The sequence below is a fragment of the Populus alba genome, chromosome 11 (assembly GCF_005239225.2).
Source record: "Populus alba chromosome 11, ASM523922v2, whole genome shotgun sequence".
NCBI classification, from domain to species: Eukaryota; Viridiplantae; Streptophyta; class Magnoliopsida; order Malpighiales; family Salicaceae; genus Populus; species Populus alba.
In genome coordinates this window covers 22,167,290-22,188,968 of record NC_133294.1, presented here as the reverse complement: position 1 = coordinate 22,188,968, position 21,679 = coordinate 22,167,290, and the positions used below count along the sequence as shown (strand labels likewise).

The window sequence follows — 21,679 nt, the reverse complement described above, 5'->3', positions numbered from 1 at the left end:
TGATCAAGTCTCTATATACAATCCAATTAAAATTAAACTTGATTTTTTAAAAAAATCTTTGAAATAATATCATATTATCTTTCTTTTAAAAATAATATTAAAATAACATAAGAGAACTTGGGTTAATTTTTTTATTTTATTACCCCGAGACTCGACTGATTTAATAACTTTGAATCAAACACCTAAATTAACCAACAAATCACAATCAAACACCCCATCTAACCACACCTTGAGAAGAAAGGTGACCTGCCTGCCTTACAACTTCAGCCAACTACAAATTAAGGCACTTTGCTTTCAATCAACATCCACTCTCTGCAAAGATTGTCCGTGGAATCTGCAATTTCGTGTTTAAAATAGTTGGCCTAAATCGGCAGCTAAAAGGGGCGACTTTTCAACACTTTGCTGGTGGAGCATGCCGACGACTCTACAGGGTAAATACCATTGTGGTCCCTTAAGTTTATGATCCTGTTAATCTTAACCTCTCTCTCAAATCTTATACGGTTATGCTTCTAGTTCTTGATTGTTCAAGCCTCCCTGTCCACTTATATGCGTGCATGTGGCCATACTTGTCAGCCGTACAATTGGCATAATTTATGTCAAGAATTTTTTTTCTTGATTTAGATGTTTAAAATATGAAGTCCAATTCAATTAATGGCAATTAAAGAAAGGAATAGTGACAAAAAAAAAAAAAACTTGTATATAGGAACAGGAACCTTACCTATCCGCTACCTAGGAAAGAAAACCAAGGCATAGAAACCGCTTCATAGATGGTTTTTAAAATGTTTTTTTATTAAAAATATATTAAAATAATATTTTATTTATTTTTAAAATTAATATATTAAAATAATCTAAAAATATTAAAAAAATAATTTAAAATAAAAAAATAATTAATTTTTTTAAAAAATACAGAAATAAATCAACATATAGTTAACTTTTAGACCCCTCCAAGAGCCAATATATTAAGTATGATTTGGTCAAAAATTTATTGATTTTCTCTTTTAAGATATCGTAAGTTCGGTCCATGTCCATCAATTAATTGGCTTAATTCCAGTATATCTCCATCTTAATCACTACTTAGTCAAAGCAATCTAGAATTTTCAGAATTTCTTATCAATTTCATTTGATCTCTCTCTCTCTCTCTTATCCTTTTACCTAACCCTAATCCTATATCATGTAGACTTCAATTGGGCCATGGGAATTTAAGAAGAGATTAATTAAGTTAATTTACAGTATTAATTCAATCAAATTGAAGGCATTAAGAAATTAACACATACAATTAGAACAAGTAAAACACATAATCTTCTTCGAGTTCCCATGACTTCATCCACTCTTTTTCTAGGATTTAAGGACTAGAATTGTCACATGATCATGTTGCTTGAAACGATGGAAACATTTCATGGATTATCCCTTGATCATGCAAAGTCTTAGGATTAAGAAACGGATTAATAGTTAATTATTTTCCTTTAAATGGAAGCACCAAATTAAAGATCTCATCTCCACTTGTCTTTTTCCTCGAGATTTGAAAGCATGGTGAGAAGGGATTTGGAAGTCACTTATTAGAGGAGGCTCTTCTTCTTCTTCAAGTCTTGAGTGTGATTGGAAAGTCAAACAATGCAAGTGGCTGCAAGTCTGAAGTCAACACCAAGTTAGGTACTAAAAAAATTAGAACGTTGAAAAATAATAAGGTGACCAAATCCAACAAACCACCACTTGTAATATTTGTTTTCAGCCTAGCTAGGACTTAGACAACCGGCCATCCATTACCTGCATGGAAAGGGAATAATTCCTTTAGTATATGAAGGGTTCAAAACCATGGAAGTCATTGAGTTTTATAACACTCAACTTAGTTTCATGGGTTATCATTTCAAGACTTTGCTTTAACATGTTAAATTAGATGAGAATTGATATGATAAGTCAACTTGTAACTTGATACAAGGTTGGAATCCAAGCTGGTGAGTCAGTTCAATGACTTATCGATTTAAAGCTTTACTCGAATATGTTAAATTAAATGGGAGTTGACATGATGAGTTAACCTGCAACTTGATTGATTGGGTTAGGATTTGAGTGATATAAAATTTATTTAATTTTTACTCAATTTATGATTGAGATTTTAATAAGTCATGGATTAAATCGAGTTTTATAACTATGTTTATGCTATAACAAGTTAGACCATGCTGCAATTATGCCATTACATGTGCAACATTATTGCCATTTCCACAATATATTTATATTTAGAATACAACGAATGAATGTGATGATCCATGGTGGAAGGCGAAATATTAAATTAATTGATCTTCTTGTAACATCACCATAAAAAAGAAGGGAAAGGTTGTTTATTTGTCAATTATCATATGATGCTTTTTTTCTTTTTTACGTGGGTTTTTTATTAAAGACTTTTTGCGCATGGGAGAGCACATTTCATAAAGGGGGTTTCGTTTGGACGATTCTATTCTTGAGGATTTATTACATGAATGTCCATTCTACCAAAACAAATAATAAAATCAAATTGACCCGACTCATGGATTAAACCAAAAACCCAATAACTCGAGACTTAAACCAGATTAATCTTGAGATAAATCAAATATTAAAAAAATGTTTTCTTGAAAATGATTAGAGAAATACATCTTTAAAGTTATTTAATATAAACAATTAGTCAAAAACACACAAAATAGTGCTAAGATATTTTCCATTGACTCCAGAGAAAAATCCAGCTGCTGATCTGTATCTGCCTAGTGCTAATCCTTTGAGAACGTGGTGCCATCTCTATACCATGAGCTTTATTTTACCTCTATCGATCCATGGCTTATCTTAAAATAATAATAATAAATTAAAAAAAAAAAAAAAAAAACTAGAGCAAACGAGAAGGAGGCAGGTGGAAGAGTAATACAGACTTGTCCCATCACATCACTGCTTTATTTGCTTGGATGCTCATGTGTTTACAATATCCTCCTCACTCCCCTCACGCTACAGTTTTTGTATTTTGAAAGTAATATTTTAAAAAAATATTAATATTTTTTTTCTTTATTTTAAATTAATAATTTTTAGTATTTTTAGATCATTTTAATGTGATAATATTAAAAATAATTTTTAAAAATAAAAAAAAATATTTTAATATTTTTCTGAGTAAAAAAATACTTTGAAAATCACTTATAACCACACTCTTAACCATGTTTTATTTTTCACATAAGGTTTTATTTGGTATTGTTGTCTAGGTTTTTTTTTTTAAATATATTTTTTAGTTTTAAATTAACTTTTTATATTTTAAAATATTTTGATGTTAAAAATAAATTTAAAAAATAAAAATATTATTTTAATATATTTTCAAACAAAAATACTTTAAAAAATACCATCTACTACACTACCATCAACTTTTATTATTATTATTATTATTAAGCTAAGAGACAATTGCATGTCTCTTGTCCATGCATTACAGAAATGAATCGAAGCAATACTTTGTTTACGTAGAGCAGGTGGAATTTTTTATTTTTTTTATTTACGTGGGTGTCTGGACCAGATTGGACGCACCACGACTAATCTCACGGCTCACTGAACATCCCGCAAACCCAGTAAACATGTAAGGCACCACGGAGATAACAGACGTGCACGGTGAGGTTTGAACCCAGGATACAGAGGAAGGGAACAAGTCCCTTCAACCGCTGGGCCAAGACCTCAAGTGCATAGCAGGTGGAATTTTTATTAATATTTGTTGCTGTCATCACTTGTAAATTATTAATTATTATTTTTATTTGTTAGGAGAGTTAATTATTGGATCGCGTTGCTTCTAGGAATTGAAAACAAAAGGAGTAAATTACAAATATTACAGAAATGAATAGAAGCAATGCTTTGTTTATGCTTGTTGCTGTCATCACTTGTAAATTTTGATTAATATTTGTTGCTGTCATCATTTGTAAATTATTAATTATTATTGCTATTTGTTAGGAGAATTAATTATTGGATCGCATTGCTTCTAGGAATTGAAAAAAAAAAAAAGAGTAAATTAATTACTTGCTTTGTTTCAGTTTTAAGTTTCGTGAAACCAATTAGATTCCTGAATCCTTGATCAAGCGTTAAGGTTTTCTTTACATAGTCTTTAATTATTGCATGGGAAAAAAAAATAAATGGAGTTAATTAAGACAAGGTAAATGTCTGTGTTTCTTTAAACCTGGGGATGAAAATTTAAGAAGTTGTTTAAAATCAATTCTATATTGTAATTGAATTCAATTATACTATTTAATTTGAATTTAATTAATAAATAAATTTAATTTATCTTATTTTTTATATTATTCTTGTTACCTTCATTTTATTTTTTTAAATGTATCTGAAAAAGATAAGAAGACAGATATATTGAAAAAGGTTAATTTAACATTAAATTTATTTTTCTTAGAATTATAAATAAGAGGGGTTGATCTCAGATTTGCTTTTATAATATTTTTGGAGATTGAATTTCATTTTAAATTCAATTATTAAAACTAAAAAAATTAAATATAAATTTTCATGAAATTTTTTTAATTAAATTTAATTAAAAAAATACCATACTGAGTGATAAAAAAAAAAAAATTGACTAAACCAAGAGAGTAACGTATTTAGTCAACTAAATTGACTTATTGTAACGTATTTATATTATTAAAGTGGTAGTGTTGATGTTTTTTAAATAATTTTAATTTAAAAATATATTTTAAAAAAAATTTAAATTTATTTTTAATATCAAAACATTAAATTTTTTTTTTAAAAAAACCAATGAATTTTCAGACATGCAGTAAAAACAACCTGCCAGCGTCTTCGACCATTCAAGCTGTCTTCCTTTTTGCGAGGCCGACTTCTCTTTTTTGTTTTTTTATATGGGTCCCGCATAAATATCTCAAAAAAGCATAGTTACAACTTACAAGTGTCGGTTCAGAATCAGTGTCTCGATCTGGTCAAATCAATTCATTATTATTTTTTTACTAATATCTCGTTTTTCTTGTCGAAAAAAGAGTTTTTTTTTCTTTAAAATATTTTTTATATAAAAAACATGTTATTAAAAATAAAATTATTTTTTTATATTTAAAAATATTATAAAAAATAAATTAAAAAATATTTTTTAATATTTAACTATATCATAAAAATTAAACTAAAAATTACTATATCATATATTTGTATAATTTTATTTTATACGATGTGTATATATATATATATATATATATTAAAAAACTCTAAAATTAATTATACTTATATATTATAATAATTATTATAATTATATTATTATATAATAATTAAGTAATATACTAAAACGCGTATCTTTTTTACTGTAGCTAAAGTTTTTTTTTTTTTTTACAATTTTTTTTTTAGTTTTTTCTTCTGTGGCATTTTTTTTTGTTTTTGGTTTTTTTTCTGTAGCAGTTTTTCTTTTTTACATTTTTTTTTTATGCGTGGGTTTTTCACTGTAGCAGTTTTGTTTTTTTTTTCCTCGCTTTTGTTTCTTCTGTTTTTTACATATAATTAAGTAATATACTAAAACACGTAGCTTTTTCACTGTAGCTAAAGCTTTTTTTTTTTTGCAGTTTTTTCTTTTGTGGCATTTTTTTTTGTTTTTGGTTTTTTTTTTGTGGCTGTTTTTCCCTCTTTTTTTTTTGCTTTTGCTTTTGTTTTTTTTTTAAATGTTTTTTCACTGTAGCAGTGTTTTTTTTTTTAATGCGTGAGTTTTTCATTGTAGCAGCTTTTTTTTTCCTCGCTTTTGTTTATTCTGTTTTTTACATATAATATATCACTGTGCATACAGTGAAACACTTGACTTCTTTTCTTTTCTTTTCTTTTTCTGTTTTGCCCATGGTTTTTTTTTTTTTGCCTTTTTCTTGTGTTTTTTTTTCAATGATTTTTTTTTTTGTTTAATTTAGTTTGTTAATGTGAAAAAAAAATTAATTTAGTTATCATACTTTCATTATACGAATCTCGGTTTTTTATATATATTAAGCTGGTTGAGAACTTAGCTTTGTAGCTTTTTTAAAAAAGAAAAAAAAACACTATGGATTAATACAGTGTTTCCCTTATATAATTTTTGTTTGGTTGCAGTGTTTCCTCCATATGTTTATTTTTTAAATTATCTTTGATAAATTTATTTTTTTAATATTGAGTTGGTTGAGAATTTAGCTTTAGCTTTAACTTTCCCCACGTTTTTTCATTATAATTATTATTATATTGTATTATATTATATGACTGTTTTTTTCTTTTGTTTTTTCTTTTTAATTTTTTTTAATGAATTGTTTTTGTTTGATTTAGTTTGTTAATGTTAATTTTTTTCTTTCTCTTCATTAGTTTTTTTCATTTAGTTTGATTTGGTTTAAAGGGTTAACCCAAGTAATTCAATTTCTTTTTCTTTTTCTTCATTAGTTTTTTCATTTCTGTTGATTTTTTTTAATTAATCTATTTAATTATCATACTTTTATGATACGACCTTATAGCCAGACCCACATCCAATATTCTTGGGTTCGGTGTTACAGTCAGGCTCACTTAAACTTGGGTCATGCAAGTTTAATTTTATTATTAATATTATAAATATTACACTTAGGTCAGACGTTGCAGTCAAACCTAAGATTCTTGGGTATAACTTTGTAGAAAAACCCAAGATTTTTAAAATTTTATTTTTTTTAATATTTTTTTATACAAAAAAAAATGACCCGCGGCATCGCGCGGGTATCAAAGCTAGTATATATATATATAACATGTTTTGTATTGGAATGTATTTTCTAGCAATATTATATAAACTAAAGTATTATATATACTAATATATCAAATAATATACTTTTATCCTAATGTCTTTTTCAAATAAATATATTAGTAATTTATTATTTTATAATAATATTATATTTTAAATTACTTTATTAATGTATTATTGTTTATATAAAATTTTACTGACTAAATTTCTTACAACATGGTTAAATATAGAAAATTCAGAGAAATATTTGATATAAAAAAAATTTTCAGTCTAAAACAATATCATTAATTTTTTAAAAAATAAATAAAAGGACACCGTTTAAATAAAAAATATATAACTTGATATAAAATGTGACTTGAATGAGATTTCTAGGTGGTAAGTCATTGGATTAATTATAAAATGTGGGAAGCAATATAATTTTAAAGAAAGTTAAGCGGTAATCATTGAATTATTATAAAATTAATTTAAAGACAGAGAAAAAGCAGAGACAAGAGCAATGACATGGAGGCACGTAACTGGTGACAGACAGAGTAGATGATGAGTTACAGATACCCAAGAAAAAGCCTTCGCCCCGCTATTTCCGCTCGAAACTCGTTCGCCTGTCATTGACTGCCTCTCCCTTTCATGCATTCCTTTTTAAAAATATATTCCCATTACAAATTTCAAGAGATTGGTATTTTCTTTTATTAAATTACTTTTAAAATATGTCATATTGTGTTTTTGATATCGTTTAAATTAAGATTTAATCTCAATTAACATGCAACGTTCGAAGAACATGATATTTCATTTTAGATTACCAATTTCGTGGTATTGTTTTTTCAATTATACAAAAATTATATAGCCTTAGTTTTTATATTAAAAAAATGAATCCACATAGATTTGGGTTCATTAATTCATTATTTTGACTATTTTTTTCTTGTTTAGTGGAATTTAATGGAATTGGAGATTTGAATCGATTTTGAGTTTTTTTTTTTAAATAATTCTAAAAATACAACTTTCATATCAATCCGGTGCTTTAATAAATAAATAAAATTCTCTTAAGATTCAAGCTCTCAATATCGATTAATAAAACAAATGCATCGTAAAAAATATAATTTAACTAGTTAGATTCTAAATTTATTTTTTAAAAATCATTAATTTGAGTCCTACAAAACTCAGAATAATTAAAGACTTATATTATCATTAATTTCAGGCCCTGCAAAATTAATAACAATGTGCACATTAAATATCCACATTAATTAAAAAAAATTGCAAAATACTAACAATCCTTCTTGAATTGATTTCTGGGTACATATGTAGCAAATGATTCCATTTAGATTTTCGAATTCATTGGTTTCTTAACAAGGAAGATATGCAGCCACTTAAAGCAAAACACCTACATGTGTATATAACGTTTTGCTACTTTTATAGCTTGAAATTCAAAATTATAAAAATTTAGGGTACGTTTATTTTGTGTAATTTTTTTTTTGTAAAATGCCATGCGTATATAATATTTTTAAATATTTAACTTGAAAAATATCTTATGGTAAAAATATTTTAAATATAAAACACTTTTCAATAATAATAATGAATGGGAAGATAGTTGACAGAAAAATACATATAAATTACTTAATGGAACTTTATTATTTGAAAATATTTAAACTAAGATTGAAGGTTTATTGTTAAATGTTTTTTATAGATTATTTTTTTTTTGTAAAATATTCTACTGAAAATAAATATAAAAAATATTTTCTATTTTTTTTGAAGACAAACAAGAGAAAATCTAAAAAATATTTTACAAACCTTTATTATAATATATTTTCCTTAAAGTAGTTGCTATCTAAATCTATCATAAATTACAATATTTTCGCCATAAACTACAAATGTTTTTCTACATTATATTATTTTGAAATTATAATAAACTAAAATAACATAATATAATTATTAGAAAACCTAAAGAAAACATCATATCATCTTAAAAATAAATTCTTCTAAAGGAAATGCGTTGCACCCGAGCAAAAGTTTTATCTCTGGTGTTTCTCAGATTGCGCCACAATTATCACGTCGCCAAACCGATATGAGCATGATGATGGATGGAAAGTGTGATTGATATTGTTTTTAAAAATATTTTTTATTTTAAAATATATTAAAATGATATTTTTTATTTTTTTATTTTGATTTTTTTTTATATTATTATATTTAAATAATTTAAAAAACATAAAAAAATTTAATTTAAAAAAAAAATTAAAATTTATTGAAACTCTAGTAAAGAAGCAGTTCCAAACAAACACTTAATTTGATATTTTATTTTCACTCATGTTTAAATATATTTTAAAAATATAGTTATATTGAAAAAATATAAAATTAGTATTTTTTTAATGTTTTTAAATGATTTTAATATATTTAATTTTTAATTTTTTTAAAAAAACACCAAAATACTGAACACGAAATAATTAGTGTTAAAAAAAAATATTTTTCTTAATTGAATTTTCAAACCTCCGCTCTCTCTCTCTCTCTCATGTTCTCATTCGATGACAGCATGGAATGCACAGAGAATCCTCCGCCTATCACTACAATTCTTCTCTTACACGTTCAAACGTACCTTAACAACCGGAACCCTCCTTTCTCTCGTCTTCACTTTTTTTCTTCTTGTACTTGTACGCCTCTCTCTCCCCTCTCTCTCTAAATTCTTACAAGTTTTCTTCTCTCTTTAAAAATCTTTAATTAATTTCTGTAGTTAGAATTCTCTCCTCTTAACGTTTTCTTGATCATCTTTTTGTGGGTTCTGCATCATTTCTCATGTGAGTGCACATGTCCTTAAATTTCAAGCGTTTTCTTCCATTCTTTGCTGTATACTTGTATCTCCAGTAAAGATAGATCTTTTTTTGGTTCTTGACAAGGAAAATTGGTTTCTTTTGGGAAGTTCGTGAGTGGTATTGATGTTAGAATTTAAGTATTTTTCTTTGAAGTAGACTGCTGCTGATAAATATTTGAGCTTTTTTCTTGTTCCTGTTTTGATTGACTAGCTCTTTTTTGATAAAGATGTGATTTTTGGGATTTTTTCAGTGTTTTTCGAAATGGGTTTTGATTGATTGGTGTTCTTGGATCTTGAGGAATTCCCATTTTGGGATTTGGTTTGTTCTTCTCTCTGTAAAGTGTTTTTCCCCCCCTTATATTTGGTAGAAGCTTTATCATTTGTCGTTCTGGGTTGTCTATGGTGGACATTCTGATATCAGAATTTTGTTTTTTAATCTCTGGTACCAGTCATGCCCTGACAAACGATTGCTATGTCTGTGCATTTTTTTAATTGATTTTATTTTTTATGTAACAAATGGAGTTCTGAGGAGTGATTTCTTGTGTTTACTGGTTTTTTTGGATCTTGAAATTCTTCTCCCTTTCTCTCTTTTAACTGGTTTCAGATTGTAAAGAATTGAACTGAGTGGTGAATTTTCCTGGGTTTTTGTTTTTCCCCATTTGAATTGTAATTTTTTTTTTTTGTACTTGTAGTGTTTAACCTTTTGCTCTCGTTGTTTTGTTTTGGCTTCAAATACTTATATAGGGCCCAGCTGGTCTTCCTTTTGGTTCTGATTTTACCTTTCATGTCTTTTGGTTTCTTCTTTTTCAAACTCTATCATTGCTAATTGTTTGAATTTGATTTCATTGCAGCAGACTGGAGCAGAAAATCACTGATACTGAAACTTAGTTTTGAGAGAGAAAGGGACTGGAATTGAAGGACTCTCCAAATGCTAAACTTTGGCAGGACCAGAGCTCAGCCAAGGTCCAATAGATCTATATCTCTTGGAGGTCTGTTTCATGGCTCTACATTTTGACATCAAAATGCTCCCTCTTTACTCCCTTGATGTTTATGGTGATGCAATTGTTTGGTTGGCTTCTGCTTGCTTGAATTATATGAAGCTGCTAGTTGCTTTCAGGGTTTAATTTTTTGGTTTTGCTCATTCTGTTGCAGGCATGGATTATTCAGATCCAAAAAGGAAAAACAACGTTGTAGGAAAGATTCTTTTGGCTGCTACCCTCACAGCTTTATGTATAATTATGCTAAAGCAATCTCCGACCTTTTATTCTCCAAGCCCGGTAACTTCTGAATCCTTTGTTCATTTGTCTTCTGTTAAGTCAATACTCTTTTGGTGTGGAAGAGTTGACATAAAAATAATTAACAGACATTTTGATTGCTTGGACTTGTCCAAGCATCCTGTTTTTTCCACTGAAGCTGCAGAAATAGCATTTTGAAACTTGAAGCATGTTTATTATTTGCCCCTAGAAAAAACAGGGTCATCACACTCTAGGAATTGTATTGCCACCTTTACTTCTCCAGTAAAGGGCATTTGGATTTTTTTGTGCGCCTCTTTTAAAATGTGAAATCAGCTGTCCAAATCTCAATTATGTTCGGCCATTGAATTACAAATTGAGTTTATGTCATTTTTTTTTAACGTACATGATGATTTGTTTTTCAGTTCTCTTTGCATGAAGAAGGGGTGATCCATGTCCTAGTGACAGGTGGTGCTGGCTTTATTGGTTCCCATGCTGCATTGCGACTTTTGAAGGATGGTTACCGAGTAACCATAGTGGTATGTTCCTTGCATGAAATATAGCAACTTCCTTTCAGATCTGTTATCGCTTGAAAGATCCTGTTATCACCCGTGATGTTAATATCTCTATGTATTTAATGCAAAGAATTTCATATTGTTAACAGGACAACCTTTCTCGAGGAAACATAGGTGCAGTCAAGGTTTTACAAGAATTATTTCCAGAGCCCGGGAGGCTTCAGTTTATATATGCTGACCTGGGAGATCCTAAAACTGTATCCTTATAATTTGATATATTTAATGTATAATGCTGATTTTAGGTTGTTTATAAAGATAGCTGAACATGTTGCAACATGTTTCCTTCACCAAAATCCTAGGTTAACATTATCTTCTCACAAAATGCATTTAATGCTGTGATGCATTTTGCAGCAGTTGCATATGTTGGGGAAAGCACCATGGACCCCCTGAAGTAAGCTTTCTTTTTGGTTTCCTGTTGAACTTGCTGCAAAATAGTTTGTGTGATTACAAGTTTAGGTTTTCTTTTTCCATTGCCACATGGAATAATAAGAAGTTTTAAGGAAGGTATCACTGGAACCACTTTTCATACAAGGGATTTTTTGGATAGCCTGATTCTATGATTTGCATACAAGAACTGCAAGTAAGATTTAGATGATGGGATAACAGGCATTAAATTATTGCCGAATAGCCTGATTCTAATAGCTTAGGGAAGCCAATTTTGGTTGAAACTTCTGTTGTATCTTGCTTATTGTGTTTCTTAGTCCAATAATCATAGAAAATCCACTGGAAGCTATAGAATACGTACAGAACATTGATTTTGAAAACTGATATAATGTAAATCAAGTCTTGAGATTTTCTTTTATCATATATTTCACTTTGTATAGATATGGATCATCTTCTAACTGAAAACCTATATTCTCTGTCAAAATCAATACACTTAATCATGTGTCCAAAATGATAATATGCTTGTCCTTGTTGTGCAGGTACTATCACAATATCACATCAAATACCTTGGTAGTGTTGGAGGCAATGGCTGCAAATGATGTAAAGACTTTGATATATTCAAGTACATGTGCAACATATGGGGAGCCTGAAAAGATGCCGATTACTGAAGTAACTCCACAGGTTTGAGTTAAAAACTTTTTAACTGGCTTTCTTTTTTCTTCTTTTTGTCCAGTCTACAGTTTCATTTAGGACGAGAGTGCAAGAATGAACACTACAACTTGTTTTCCTTTTTATCAAGTTACATGATAGGTGACTGAATTATGTTTGTCCCTCAACTCAGGTACCCATTAATCCATATGGAAAAGCTAAGAAGATGGCAGAAGATATCATCCTTGATTTTTCTAAAAACTCAAACATGGCAATTATGATATTGAGGTTGGTGTTGAGTATCCTTATACCTTTTTCTTTGAATTGTTGACTTTCCAATAGCTGGCATATTCTTACTTGTTATTTTTGAAGTATTTCTCAAATGCTTTTCGTTCAATTTACTAGTTGATCTCTGGTTTTTTTTAAAGTATTCCTCAAATGCCCTTCAGTTTTTGAACTAACTGCAGAAGATGAGGCTTTGAATACAAAATTGATATTTTAAAGCTACATCCCGTCATTAAATGAAAGTTAAATAATGATAACTGCTCACTCTTAAAGGGTATGAAATGATGAATGCTTTTTCGATCAACTTTCAGATACTTCAATGTGATTGGATCAGATCCAGAAGGCAGGTTAGGTGAGGCTCCTAGACCTGAACTGCGTGAGCATGGACGAATTTCTGGTGCTTGTTTCGATGCAGCTCGTGGTATTATTCCTGGGCTGAAGGTACTCTTACTTGGTTTTTAACCTGGAATTTCCCCTTTAGACCAAAATTGTAACTTGACTGTTGAGTTATTTCAAGGCTAACCTGTGAAAAAAGTAGAAATTTCAGTTTGTATTTTGGTAGAATTGTATGATTCTGCAATTACTGGTGAAAAAGAGATTTTCTTCGTTCAATCTTTAAGAAAAAAGAATGTAGAGCACTGTGCCTTCCTGCTTTGTAATTGTTGTTACTCTGGTTTTCAGAACTCGGCTGGTTTAGCTTTAGGTGTTGATTTCCTTGCTGAAAATTTGAACTCTTTGGGAGTCTTGGATCAGGCTATTGGGACATTTATTGAGTTTTCATACCTAGAGATTGCTAATATCTGCCTGATTCCATATTCTTTGTGCCATGCCCTGATCTGTTGTAGTATTTGCATTACGATGAATGAAATTCTCAGAATGTGCTGGTGCTGTTTTCACTTTTTGCAGGTTAAAGGAACAGACTATAAGACCCACGATGGAACTTGTATAAGAGATTATATTGATGTTACTGATCTTGTTGATGCTCATGTTAAAGCACTTGAAAAGGCAATGCCTGGTAAAGTTGGAATCTACAATGTTGGCACTGGAAAGGGTGGGTGACCAAGTTTCACTGTTCTCTAAGTGGTTTTTCAGTCTTCTTGTGTTCTCAAGCTGTTGTTTGTTTCTTGTTTCTATTATCAGGTAGATCAGTCAAGGAGTTTGTTAAGGCATGTAAAAAGGCAACTGGTGTAGATATCAAAGTTGACTATTTACCTCGCCGTCCTGGTGACTATGCTGAAGTATTCAGTGACCCATCTAAAATTAACCTTGAGCTAAACTGGACAGCGCAATACACAGATCTCCAGAAGAGCTTACAGACTGCGTGGAGATGGCAAAAATCACATCAAAATGGGTATGGATCCCCTCTGGTGATGGCTTCTTGAACATTTAGGGAAGAGTCCATAGCAGAAATTTAACTCAGACCCCCGCAGCCCCCACGCAGCACCAACTCCAGTTGTGTTTCTCTTCTCCCTTAGAAGTGGGGTTTCAGATAAAGATCATTTTTTCACCTTCTAATATATAGTGTTAGGAGCGGCCAATTCATTACATGTATTCCAACCAATAATATCTCAATAATAAGATGCCCCTGGCGCAGGTGTAGCTTCTATGTTGATTCTACCCTTTTGTTCATACCCGTCGGTTATCATAATTCATGTTCAATAAAGCTGGTTTTTTGAGAATGGGGACTGTGCTGTTTGCCTCCAGAATCATTTCATTTAGCCAAGTTAACCTGAACTTTGTGTAGAGCTCTGCCATGGTCAAACCTTGAGTGGGTGTATGAAGCACCAAAAGAGAGCATTGAAGAAGCTGCTAGGGTTACAAGATTCTAGTTTATAAGAATGTTGACCACATGGCTCTTGACATTACCAGTTCCAGTTCCGGGCTGCCACTTTCAATAGAGAAATGCAGAAGAATGACTGGAAAAAAGCCAAGCAGGCATGAAAGAAAGGAATGGTCTGCAATGAATAGGCATTAAAATCCCAAAAGTGGTTGGAAATTTAAAATAAATGTAACGTAGAGAACAAAATATCTAGTGCTTATTTGACATGCATGGAGGCTCAAGGTTTCCACTTGCAGGTGTCCCCTAAAACAGGCACCAAATCCTGAGTGGTGTACGCTAATGACAATAGTAATGGTTATTACAAAATAGTTATGGAAGCAACGAGAATAAATATTTAATTATATATAGATAAAGAAGAATCAAGTGCATAAATAGTTAATTTTTTTGAATTTTTGAAAGGTTTTAATGAACTGTTTTATATATATTCATTGTCAGCAATGGTTATACACGAGTATGCGTGCGCGGATGCGGGGAGGGAGCAAGACCCCTCCTGCTTTGTCACCAACTAGGCATTGAAAATTATAGTAAATGAAATAACATGTTCATTGTATTAGATGGCACAGGCTTGCATTGCATGATTGGTACTGATTGTTCTGTCGAGAACTGTGAACCAGAATCATTCAAAGACAATCATTATAACAAGGACTAGAGCTTGTTCTTTCTCTCGGACAATATATTTTGTAATTGACATTTGTGTGAACCAACCAGCTAGATTTAATATTTTGTTTATGTAAGAGCAGCTAGCCCTCTTCAAATTATCATAAGAAATTGGAAGATTAGTAAAGATATCATCTCATTATAATCCTAGTTATAAAACCTTATCCTGCCGTGACGAGTCAGAATATGTTTTGTTACGGGCTTTTTTGAACCCAAGACTCCAGCCTCAGACATGGTGATCCTAACATTTTAGAATTCTAACGGTTCTCTGCAGTAACTTTGCACTAATCCACACAGCAATCAAATTTGTCTGAACATGCAGCCTGGAACTGAGAGACAAAACCTGAAAATGAATGCTTCCATGTCTACAACACTCTCAAAAGGATGCTCTTTAAATTTTTTTTTAAGGAAAATTAAATTAAATTTTAATAGCGACAAGATCTCTCCAAAAGAGAAGAACGGCACAGAAATTTTGGAAACAAAGGTTTTGATTAAGGCTCCGTTTGTTTGCAGGAAAGTGAATTCCTTTTGGAAAGTGAATTCCGGGGAAAGTGAATTCCTGGAAAGTGAATTCCGGGAAAGTATTTTCCGATGTTTGGTAGTGTTATGGAAAATGAACTGGAAAACACTTTCCAGTGTTTGGTTATGTCATGGAAAATGAGCTGGAAAATAACTTATTAATATTTTATTTTTCTCAAGTTTATTAAAATAATGAGGAACAAATCTTACAAATTAAAAAGTTAAATGAGAATGAAATTGAAAAAAAATATATAATTTCATAAATTATCTCAAATAATAATCAAAATAATAGGGATCAAATCTAAAAAATAAAAAAATAATAAAAAATAAAGAAATTAAAATAATAATAATCAACATTTCATAAATTATTTCAAATAAAATAAGTAACAATCAAAAAAATGAGGATCAAATTTGATAAATAAAAAATTTCAATAAAAAAAATGATAAGGAAAAAGCAAATAGTAATTATAAAAATAAGGACCAAAGTTAATATAAAAATAAAATTTTAAGAGATGAAATTGAAAAATAAATATTCAAAACAAAATATATGTAGCAATCAAAAGTTTGAGGATCAAATTTGATATAATCAGCAAATAATGATATTTCTAAATTTTTCACAACTTCCGGAAAGTGTTTTCCCCTCAAATTTTTCAGGAAAACACTTTCCAGAAAACCAAGCCAAATTTTCCTTTTACTGGAAAGTGTTTTCCATTGACCAACTTTCCTACTGGCAAACAAACACAAGAAAGTTTGGAAAGTAATTTCCCGGAAACCACTTTCTGGAAAACAAACACAAGAAAGTTTGGAAAGTGATTTCCCGGAAACCACTTTCCGGAAAACAAACACAGCTAAGGAAAACACTTTCCTGAAAACCAAGTCAAATTTTTTTTGACTAAAATTGACTGGAAAGTGTTTTCCGTTGACCGGAAAGTATTTTTCGTTGACTAGAAAGTGTTTTCCGCTGACCGGAAAGTGTTTTCCGCTGACCAACTTTCCTAATGACAAACAAACACAGGAAAGTTTGGAAAATGGTTTCCCGGAAACTACTTTCCGGGAAACAAACAAGGCCTGACCATGCATATTGTTTTTTTGGTCCACAAATTTATATATTTCATGAAGGCGACATGATGCTGAAAAATTGTATAATTGGCAAAAACAGGCCGTAGCTTTGAACTATCTGGTCTTGACTTCATCTCTTTCACATAGAAATGCTTGTAACTATCATAAATTCAAATTGAATAATTATTTCCATTGTTTGGAATATGACATATAATTCATAGTATTTTTTTCATTGCTTCAATTCAGTGTTATTAAATTCAGTTTGGAATGAAAAGTCAACTCAATAATATTTCGATTTAAAACCTGATTTGAACTAAGTTTTATATCAAATTAGATAAAATAAGTTGTTTCGGTCAAACCTGGTTATCATTATTTTTTATCATGCTAAATTTAGTTTAATTTTTTCAAAATTATGTTGTTTTGATTTTTTTTTAAAAAAATCTTGATGCAAATATATTTTAAATTGATGTAACTTAACTTGCAACCTATGAAACAGGACCTGAAATAGGTCAAATACCGAGTTGATTTTCTTTAACTAGGCTTCAACCCTTTTTAATTATCTCGCTAATTCCAGAAATCCATAAATTGAATGGGATTGAAAAAACGTAATATATAGTATTTAATATTTGATTCCTTACTGTTCTATATTCATTCATTCATTGGTTTATAAACTGAAAATTTTCATATAATAATTCTGAACAACATTAACTCAACCAAATTAAGGAACGTAACAGTCTTAATCTTAATTATAAGGAGTTTAAAACTTCTTTTAAATATTTAAACGCTCTTAATTCAAAAGTCTTTCCTACCAGCATTTTTAAACCCAATTCTACTTAGTGGATCAACCTAAGGAGTTTTTTAAGTGAGAATTGATAAGGTGAGATTAGGTTAATTTAGTTAAAATCTAATTTAATTTTAATTTTTTTTAATTAAAATAATATCATTTTAAATCACCCGAGTTAATCTATTAAATTTGGGTTATCACCAGCAGGGTTTTTACAACTTTCTCACAACTTGTTATCAAGCCAGAACATACCCCTGCAAGTGTGCATAATGGACCATAGCATTGCCAAAGTTCTTCCTTTGCAATGCATTTATGATAATGTGTGAGCCAGCTAAGTATGCAAGACTTTTTATGCGTCAGTCAGCCTCTTGAATTTCTGAAAAGAAACATTCCAAGATATATTCAAATTACACATTCAAAGTTTTTGACACGCAAGATAGAGAAAGCATTGAATATTTTGTGATACTGTTACTATGGATTAATGGAGAAAGAATTGAATATTTTGTGCTACTGTTACTTTGGATTAATGGAGAAAGAATTGAATATTTTGTGCTACTGTTACTTTGGACTAATTAATAGAGAGTTGCCTTCCTCTCTTGCTTAATTCCTATAAGTACAGGCATGCAAGCAATGTGTCTGCAAACGAAGCCTGAAGCATAATATCCTTAAAAAAATGAAGGCTTCCATGTCTCTGAGACTCTTCGTATTTTCAGTTCTTTTGGTCTTAGTACCGCTAGCAACTTCTGAAACATCTCTTGACAGGTTTCTAAAATGCCTTCCTAGCCACAGTGATTCCTCTTACCCTGTTTCTAGAGCCATTTACGGGATTACTAATTCCTCTTTCGAACCTACTTTGCGAGCATATGCAAAAGCCAGCAGATTTCTAACCTCATCAACCCCGAAACCGCTTGCAATCATAGCTGCCATGCATGAATCCCATGTCCAAGCAACTGTTATTTGTGCAAAGTCTAACGGCTTGCAAATCAGAATCCGTAGTGGTGGACATGACTATGAAGGCCTTTCATACGTATCTAATGTTCCGTTTATCATTCTTGATACGTTTAACCTCCGTTCTATCGACATAGATGTTGCGGGGAAGACGGCTTGGATTCAATCCGGGGCAACTACCGGTGAACTTTACTATAATATTGCCAATAAGAGCAATGTGCTTGCCTTTCCGGCTGGTGTTTGCTTGACTCTTGGTGCTGGAGGACACTTCAGTGGTGGGGGTTATGGGCCTTTGATGAGAAAACATGGTCTTTCGATTGATAATATCGTCGACGCGAAAATAGTTGATGTCAATGGCAAGATCCTTGACAGAAAGTCCATGGGAGAAGATTTGTTTTGGGCAATCAGGGGAGGTGGTGGTGCAAGCTTTGGTGTCATCCTTTCTTGGAAGATCAATTTGGTTGATGTTCCTCCCAAAGTGACAGCATTTACTGTCTCTAAGACGTTGGAGCAAGGTGCAACGGATGTTGTTTACCGGTGGCAAGAAGTTGCTAGTAAACTAGACAAAGAACTTTTCATAAGGGTCATGCCAGGGGTAGTCAATGGAAGCTCCGGGAGTAACAAGACTGTTAGGGTTTCCTTCATTGGCCTCTTTCTAGGACCGAGCTGCAAACTTCTTCCCTTGATGAAAAATAGCTTCCCTGAATTGGGTTTGCAACAGAAAGATTGCAATGAAATGAGCTGGGTAGAATCCACACTTTATTGGTTCGGTCTTCCAAATGGAACATCCATTGAAACTCTACTCAATAGGCCTACCCGAGCAAGCTTTTTCAAAAGGAAATCTGATTATGTACAAAGAGCCATCCCTAAGAAAGGCTTGGAAAAAATATGGCAGACGATGATCAAGGTAGAGCGAGTATGGATGCAATGGAATCCTTATGGAGGAAGAATGGATGAGATTCCAGCTACAGCAACTGCATTTCCTCACAGAGCTGGAAACCTGTTCAAGATTCAGTACTCCGTAGACTGGAGTGATCAAGAAGGGATTGAGGCTGCCAACCATCACATAGATTTGATAACACAATTGTATGATACAATGACACCATATGTGAGCAGCAATCCAAGGGAGGCATTTCTCAACTATAGAGATGTTGATATTGGTAGCAACCCTAGCAACCAGACCAGCTTTGAGAAAGCTAAAGTCTATGGCAGAAAGCTTTTCAAGAACAACTTTATAAGATTGGTGAAAGTCAAGTCAAGGGTAGATCCTGGTGATTTCTTCAAGTATGAACAGAGTATTCCAGCTAGTTTGAAATGAGTAGTAGAGCAAAAAAGAAATTGTTTAGTTCAAGAATAAATTATTAGCTCCGTAAGCTGAAAATGGCTTCGATCATATTCATCTTAACATGTAATAAATCAGAGTTAATAGAAAGATTGTGTTTTTGGTGTGTAATAGAAAGATCAATTCAAAAACTTCAATGAAATTTTAAAAATAATTTTATGTTATATTCTGAGCGGTGAGATTATTATTAGCTTAAAGAAATCTTGCAATACAGTTTTATTATGGGAAAAGCCCAAAAACAATCACAATACACAATATTAAACTTAATTTCAAAACAATTAATACAGACTTGTAGACTTTTACTACGCCCAACGGGGAGGAATACTTTGTTCATGCTTGAAGAAATTATCTGGATCAACCATTCCCTTGACTTTCACCAATCTTAGAAAGTTACCCTTGAAGTATTTGAGGCCATACTCTTTAGCTTCCTCGAAGTTGGTCCGATTGCTCGGACTGCTGCCAATATCAAGATCTCTATAGTTTTGAAATGCCTCCCTTGGGAACTTGGTGACATATGGAGCCATTGCATCATGCATTTCTCTTATCAGACTTATGTAGCGGTCTGTGGCCTCGGTCCCTTCTTCACTCCAGTTTATGGAGTACTGGAGTTTGAAGAGGTATCCTGCTCTGTGAGGGAATGGAGTTGCGGTATCCGGAATCTCACTCATTCTTCCTCCAATAGGGTTCCATTGCATCCACATTGGCTCGGCCTTGATCATCATCTTCCATATGCGTTCCAGAGCTTCCTTTGGAACAATATGGTTCACGTAATCAGACTTGTTCTTGTAAAAGCTTTGCGCTCCACGAGGCCTATTGAGGAGAACATCGATGGAGGTACCGTTTGGCAAATCAAACCAGAAAAGTGTGGATTCTATCCATCTCATTTCGATACAGTCGCTTTGCTGCAAACCCAATTTAGGGAAGCGCTTGTTCATCATGGAAATAAGGGCTCCACTTTGTCCGAGAAAGAGGCCATAGAAAGAGATTCTAATCGTCTTTGTACCTTCGACACTTCCATTGGCAACTTGTGGCATTGCTCTGATGAAAAGCTCTTTGTCTAGCTCAGTGGAAACTTGTTGCCACTGATAAAAGATATCAGTTGCACCTTCCTCCAAGGTCCGATCAACCTTGAAAACAGTCACTTTAGCCGGAACCCGAACCAAATTGATCTTCCAAGAAAGAATGACTCCGAAGCTTGCTCCACCTCCTCCTCTGATGGCCCAAAATAGATCTTCCCCCATCGTCTGCCTATCAAGGATATTACCATTGACATCTACTACTTTCGCATCAATGACATTATCCACCGAAAGACCATATTTCCTCATCAGAGTCCCGTACCCTCCTCCGCTAATATGACCACCTGCACCAACTGTAGGGCAAACACCAGCTGGAAAGGCATGCACGTTACTCCTGTTTGCAATATTGTAGTAAATTTCACCAAGAGTTGCCCCAGCTTGAACCCATGCCGTTTCGCTGGCAAGATCTATGTCGATGGATCGGAGATTGAACATGTCGAGGATGACGAATGGGACCTCAGACACATAAGAAAGACCTTCGTAATCATGTCCACCACTCCGGATTCTAACCTGCAAGCCATGAGACTTTGCACAAACTACTGTCGCTTGGACATGGGATTCATGCAGGGCAGTGACTATCGCAAGTGGCTTCGGTGTTTTTGGGGTCAGAAATCTACGGTTGTTGATGTATGTCAGCAGAACAGACTCGAAAGAGGGGTTGGCAGTGGTATAGATGGCTTCAGAAATAGGGTAAGAGGGAAGGCTATTATCTGGAAGGCATTGTAGAAACTTGTCAAGACTTGGATCAGAATTAGCTGCCAGTGATACAGACAGCAAGAGGGCTGAAAATACTGAGAGAATTACAGTCATTGAAACCTTCATTTTAAGGCAATACTTGAGGGCTG

The 21,679-nt window shown here is 31.9% G+C and overlaps 3 protein-coding genes across 6 annotated transcripts; 2 read left to right on the top strand and 1 right to left on the bottom strand.

Moving 5' to 3' along the window:
* The first annotated feature begins 9,188 nt into the window (after nt 1–9,188).
* Nucleotides 9,189–14,238, top strand: LOC118040793 (UDP-arabinose 4-epimerase 1). Of its 4 annotated transcripts, none has more exons than XM_035047826.2 (11): nt 9,189–9,327; nt 10,337–10,474; nt 10,638–10,762; nt 11,143–11,256; nt 11,382–11,489; nt 11,592–11,683; nt 12,216–12,357; nt 12,518–12,612; nt 12,921–13,050; nt 13,516–13,660; nt 13,750–14,238. In XM_035047826.2, the coding sequence occupies exons 2-11, from the start codon at nt 10,414–10,416 to the stop codon at nt 13,989–13,991; spliced, it is 1,254 nt and encodes a 417-aa protein (XP_034903717.1). In that variant the 5' UTR covers nt 9,189–9,327; nt 10,337–10,413; the 3' UTR covers nt 13,992–14,238. The 4 variants fall into 4 exon arrangements, with proteins under 4 accessions (XP_034903717.1, XP_034903719.1, XP_034903716.1 ...); XM_035047828.2 differs by having other exon boundaries at nt 9,308–9,327; nt 10,340–10,474; XM_035047825.2 differs by lacking the exon at nt 9,189–9,327 and adding an exon at nt 9,334–9,471.
* Nucleotides 14,239–18,141: 3,903 nt separating this feature from the next.
* On the top strand, nt 18,142–19,814 carry LOC118040792 (berberine bridge enzyme-like 17). The gene has a single exon (XM_035047823.2). It carries the CDS (start codon nt 18,142–18,144, stop codon nt 19,732–19,734), a length of 1,593 nt encoding a protein of 530 aa, XP_034903714.1. The 3' UTR covers nt 19,735–19,814.
* Nucleotides 19,815–19,939: 125 nt separating this feature from the next.
* On the bottom strand, nt 19,940–21,679 carry LOC118040791 (berberine bridge enzyme-like 17). Its single transcript, XM_035047822.2, has one exon. It carries the CDS (start codon nt 21,654–21,656, stop codon nt 20,061–20,063), a length of 1,596 nt encoding a protein of 531 aa, XP_034903713.1. The 5' UTR covers nt 21,657–21,679; the 3' UTR covers nt 19,940–20,060.